This window comes from Macrosteles quadrilineatus, unplaced genomic scaffold (genome assembly GCF_028750875.1).
Source record: "Macrosteles quadrilineatus isolate MER2022 unplaced genomic scaffold, UCM_ALF_1.0 Scaffold_5__1_contigs__length_97177068, whole genome shotgun sequence".
Classification (NCBI taxonomy): domain Eukaryota; kingdom Metazoa; phylum Arthropoda; class Insecta; order Hemiptera; family Cicadellidae; genus Macrosteles; species Macrosteles quadrilineatus.
The window spans coordinates 33541104-33547103 of record NW_026542598.1 but is presented as its reverse complement, the minus strand read 5'-3'; the positions used below and the strand labels follow the sequence as shown (position 1 = coordinate 33547103).

Below are 6000 nucleotides of genomic sequence, written 5' to 3'. Positions count from 1 at the left end.
GACCCCTACAGTAAATTATTCCCCGCATAAGGTGGCATCAATTAGCTGGACTTTCTGATTGGCGGGACTGAGGTGTAGGCTACTCTTATGATTCAGACTTATACAAATAGTCCTGCTTCCATGTTAGGCTTAATCTTTTATTACGGTTTAAAGTTATTATAAAACACTTACCTCGCTTTCTATCTCTCCAATTTCATCAGATTCCTCAACAATAATATTGCTTTCGTCACTCTCGCTACTAACAGTCTCAGAACTTTTAAACCCTCTCTTTTCTGTTTGATTATTACTGCCTAGTAGTATTGATGGTTTGTTCCCCGAGCTAGAAACATCTTCTTGACTATTGACAACTGATGGAAAACAATTGTTTATATCTGAAGTAGGATCTGACCTCTGTGATTTGTTATTGATCTGGCAACAAGCGTTTAAAGAATCACTGTAGTTGGTGATTGAAATTTGTTGTTTACTATTTGGTTGTAACTGTTCACCTTCTTTTAAGAGTTGTTTTGAAGGGTAGAACGAATTGACAACACTATTGGAGGGGTGAACAATATTCTGAGATGTTGCACTTGTGATCTGACTTTGATTAGCAAAAGAATTTTGTTGTGAAGATGAGCTTTCAATCCTGGAATATGAGGGAGTTTTTTGTGGTACAAATGTATTGTTTTTTCCAACAAATGAAGAGTAACTATTATCCGGAGTGGTATAGTATGAATTTGTTGGTTGCATACTATACTGTGCAAAAACATAATTATCTTGGGATTCATTCATTGTATTGAACATGTTAGGACTTGACATATAATTTTGGAACTGAGATTTCCAGTCTTTTGTCATCATATTATTCGATGGATACAAACTTTGTTTAGAAACTAAATTATTCTCATCCTGCACTGTACCTTGTTTAGTTGCCGTCATATAAGTATTTGGTTTTGCATTTCCCTCAACTGGTTTGTTATTGGGATTGTTAATGCTATCAAAACAAGTACCACTATCTGGGCTTTGAATACAAATATCACTCTGCTTTAAATCTGATTGATCTAGACCTAAACCTGGAAGGCAAATTTGTGTCGCTGCTGATAATTGAGAGGCTGTGGAAATGGGTATGTTGTAATTTTGAGACATTGGAACTGATCGTTCACTATACTTGCAATATTGCTGATTACTGGGGATCTGTGATGCTATAGGGAGGTTGAGCCAGCTTTGAATCGGGTCCATCATGTTCATTGTGAGAGCTGATTTATTTTGATAGTTAGAAACATCACATGCGGTCTTCATTTGATCATGAGGCACTGGGGAGGCCATGCCCAAAGAATCAATCATGCTGAATCTATTAACACAGCAAGAATGTGAAGTCGAAGGAAGTGTGTGTGTTGATGTGGTAACATTTTTGTCTGGTAAAAGCTGAGTATGTTGGTTTTGAATTCTACCATCTGATAGCCACTGAAGATTGCTTTCGTAGCTTGCCAAAGAATTATTGAATCCCGAGCTACTGTACAAGCCTCCAAACGATGTATTCTGGTAGCTCAAAATTGAATTTGATACTGGAGTTTGGTGGCCTGGAAGAAGTGTTTGATTTTGTGCGTTTTCATCACCGGTGACATTTTCTAACACTCTTGTGGCTATGGTGTGGTCTTCAGGATTTCTTCTTTGTTCAGATGCACTGTAATTTCCTTTTTCTTGACTGTTGAAGTTATTTGCAGACATTTTAACTATCCTAACCTTAAAGTTGGCCTAATGCACTAAGACCACATTTCAATAACATTCGAGCTGCTTTGTAACTAACTGCAAGTTCAAGACTAACCTTAACTATGCATGTAATAAAGGATATGGACGAAAACACGCAGAAATCCCTTATTAATGAACAAAACCGCTAGTAAGCAACTACAAACTGAGTATTGACAGTAACAGTACAAGAAAATAACAAACAAACAAACTGACAACAGCGACAACTGACATTTTGTGTTCCAAAATCATTAAATCATTCACTACTAGTCACTCACTACACTTCTGCTTATGATCAAATTGACTTGACATTAGAATCAACCATAGAGGAATGAAAATCCTGAATGTAAAGAAAAAACGTAGACATGCACAAGTAATATAATATTAAAAAATGTGTCATGTTGAAAGAAGTTAGGAGGAAATATAACCAGAAAAACACATTAAAAGTAAAAAAAAGAAAATTTTAAGCCTCAAAAACCATTTACCAATGTTCAATCACGATTTGCATGGTGAAATAGTCGTTTACCCCAAAAGTGCCAAAGATAAAAAGTGCTTAAAATTTTGGTAGATAAGGTAAAACATTGCAATAGAACATAAGTAGTATGGTAGTATACGTTTAGTATTACCATAGATAAGTATTACCCAACAAAAAATTGAATATTAAAAATAAAAAACAAACAAAGGCACCATCTACTATTGTATAAATGGTGTTACCGTGAATAAATAAATAAATCATAAAACGTATCCCATTACAAGTACGGTTTCACATTTTAAGGGCTGGTATTATTATTTAATCTACGGTGAATTATACTTCGTTACAATTCACCACAACTTTGGTACAATTACTCTGGTATTCTAACAAGCAACCTCCAATTTTCAATATTTTAATAAATCTATGTTCATAAATTGAAACCAATCTGGACATATGGAGTGCAACTATGGGGCTCGGCGAGTACTTCTAAGAAATTCTCCAAAGATACCAATCGACAATGCTGAGGAAGATAACAAATGCACCATGGTATGTCAGCAATAGAACACTACATCAAGACCTTAAGATGCCTACAGTTAAGGACGAAATCATGACCATAAGTGAACGATATATTACGAAATTGGAATCTCATCAAAATCATTTAACTCTTAACTTATTAAACAACATGGATACAATTTACAGACTTAAGAGGCCATCAATTCTGGACCTGCCCTTCAGATTTTTGTAAAGTGTTTTTATTGAAAAATTTGTTGTTGAGAGTGCTTAACAACTATTTTTAATGTTCCAAAGTCAATTTTTCGTATTCCATAGCATTTACCATAATTTACCTATTGTTCAATATATAATAGAACAGATTGTAAAGTAAAAAAATAAAAATCCTACTAATATTATAAATGAGAAAGTTTAGATGTATGGATGTATGGATGTATGGATGTATGTTTGTGACAAGTGAACGCGAAAAATACTGGTCGGATTGGGCTGAAATTTGGCATGATGATAGCTCACATTCCCGGTTAACATATAGGCATATTCTTATTTCAAAAATCCTTTCGGGCTCCACCCCAGTGGCTCTGGAGTTTCCCATGTTAACCTTATGAGAAATGGAATTATTGAATATTAACAGCTGTTTCAATTAAACAAGTTGGTTCTGTTCTATGATGTTCAATAGCATTAAAGTTACAAGGATTACCAACAGGGTGCAGCACTATTATTTCTTTTACATTTATGACAACAGCTAATTTGCAACCAAAAGGTGAGTGAGCCTAGCGAACGAACTTCAACCTGGAGGCGAGTAAGCGTAGCGAACGAGCTAACCTGAAGGCAAGTGAGCGCAGCGAACGAGCTCCAACCTAAAGGTGAGTGAGCGTAGCGAACGAGCTCCAACCTAAAGGTGAGTGAGCGTAGCGAACGAGCTCCAACCTAAAGGTGAGTGAGCGTAGCGAACAAACTTCAACCAGGACGTGATTGAGCCATGCGAACGAGATAATCTTGAAAATTAAGAAGTTAAACGGGGCAAAGCCCGCGGGTTACAGCTAGTAATAAATAAATTTAAATCAATAATGTGTGAATTAATGAGCTGATGTCACCTGTCTGCCATGTTATCTTATGGGACATCTGTCACTAAACAACACCACTTGCGACGTTGCCAATTAATTCTACCAGGCCGCGGCCTGAAGGTGGCCGTGATATTGCTCTCTCACTGTTCGCGCTCGCGCCACTCCCCTCCTCAGTCTCACTCTCACTCAGTTTAGTTCCGACTATTGCCAAATAGAGACACAGGACAGGACACAGTATTTTTTTCAATCTATTTTCTAAATAAATTTTATTTTTCCCGATTTACATAAACACCGTCTTTTCAATTTGTGTAGGTCTTATATTATGTGATTTGGATTTAAGATATTTTAAAATAACTTATAATATGGCTCAGAGGCTTTTATTGACGGCTCAGAAACTCAAACTTTTAAATTATGGTGGGACTAGACATGGTACCATCAACCGGATAGATGTAAGTGTAAATTAAGGTTATGTAATTTAGGTTTGTCAAATATTTTATTTTTTTAATTTAAGATTTTACTACATTATACAAGTTTATTTATATGGTATTGTTTTGTTTGTTAAGTTTATTTATTTTGTGAATCAAATTACAGTGGAGAGGTTTAAGTTATTGATGTTGCAAGTGATGCAACAGTAGGCTACATTGAATTGCCATTTTACTTACGTTGTGTAAGGTAAGTAATCCAAATAAATTGAAGGGCACTTAGAATGACAAATTTCTTGTAGGAGTAGTGAAACTTTTACAATCAGAAGAACAGTAAGTTTAAGTTAAACAATTCAATTCTACTTAAATTTGAATCCATAATCTAAGCTAAGTTAAGTTACTGTAGGCCTACCGGTATTTAACTTATTTTAGTTAGGCTTAGGCCAGTAAGCATCTTACCAGTTCAGTAAACTCTTGGCAATTTAAGTTTAAACACTCTATAAATCAAAACTTTAATAATTCACAAATAAAAGCTCAGTCCATAGAAAAAATGGTTCCGTGATCGGTTGAACAGGCCCAAAAACCTTATCACGCAACCGTTCTCTGATGAGGACATAGCATTATTATTGGTTAAAAAAAAATAATTAATTGTTGCATAGTTACTAGACGTTTTATGTAATAGGTAGCCTATTGAAAAGTTTCTAAAGAGTTAAGTTAGTGTACTTAAATAAAAAATGATTATTTAAGAACAAAACTAAAAGTAATAAGTAGAAAACAACTAACAAAATGTGTAAAAATATAACCTACGTCATTGAAAGTTGTTATTACGTAACAGCTGATGTCTGTTATTTGTTATAAGTTAATATAAGTCTACAGTTTTATTAAGTAGCCTATATAATTGTTTTTTTTTATTCTCTCTGTAATATATTAGACATTGACAAGGGATATTATTTTCATTTGTACGGTTGACAATATAGTGCAACAGATGTGATGTGATTGTTTACATACTTGATGTTCAGACATTTGTGTTTGTTTTGTGTTCGTACTTTCAGTGGTGATAAGTCATTATAACTTGAACGTAGTCACGGGTTTATTATTATGTTTTATAAATGGGGAGCCATACAAACTAATTTGATCGCATATTCTCGAGTGAGATTGACAGACTTAGGCGGTCGACACACGGGAAGACTGAAAGCCAACTGTTTTTTGACTCGATTGCAGTTGCGTTGGTTGAATCCGCACACGGGCACGACTGTAGTTGAGTTGAGACAGAGAATGAGTTCTAACTTTGTTATAACGATACTGTGTACTGTGTATGGTGTTTTTGAAATGAGTACGGTAGTAGTGATGAAGAAGCCCTGGTGTTTTATAAACAATTAAGAAAGCGTAGAGGACGTAGAAGGTATTGGGTACATCCTTATGTTAAAACAAATATTCAATGCAGGCTCTTTGTAGCTGCTGCTGCATTACAAGAAACAGATGCAAAATTTCAGCCTATATACAGGATGTCAAAAAGTACTTACAAGGAGTTATCACAGTTGGTATACCTGATCATTGAAAAGAGCAATATGCAAAAAGTTGTTCAAATCAGGCAACTAAAATCACCTTCGAACCGGCAGGTCCGGTTGCTTAACGACTGATCGCCAACTAGTCCTGAACTGGTCGCATCGTAGTCACACCGTGTGCACTGTCCAACCTAACTACTTTGGTCGGGACACATGCAACTAGTTTGTCCAACTAGTTTCCGATTTCAGTTGAAAAAAAGTCTTCCTGTGTGTCGGTGGCCTTTTGTGCGAAAATGACAGTGAAAGTG

At 35.5% G+C, this 6000-nt stretch overlaps 1 protein-coding gene across 1 annotated transcript in view; it reads left to right on the top strand.

Annotated features, from left to right (window-relative positions):
• The first annotated feature begins 4022 nt into the window (after positions 1-4022).
• Positions 4023-6000, top strand: part of LOC128994072 (AFG3-like protein 2) — a 37161-nt gene continuing 35183 nt past the window's right edge. The window contains exon 1 of the mRNA XM_054418303.1: positions 4023-4214. Coding sequence (XP_054274278.1) covers positions 4128-4214 — 87 coding nt within the window. The 5' untranslated portion in view covers positions 4023-4127. The remainder of the gene's footprint in view (positions 4215-6000) is intronic.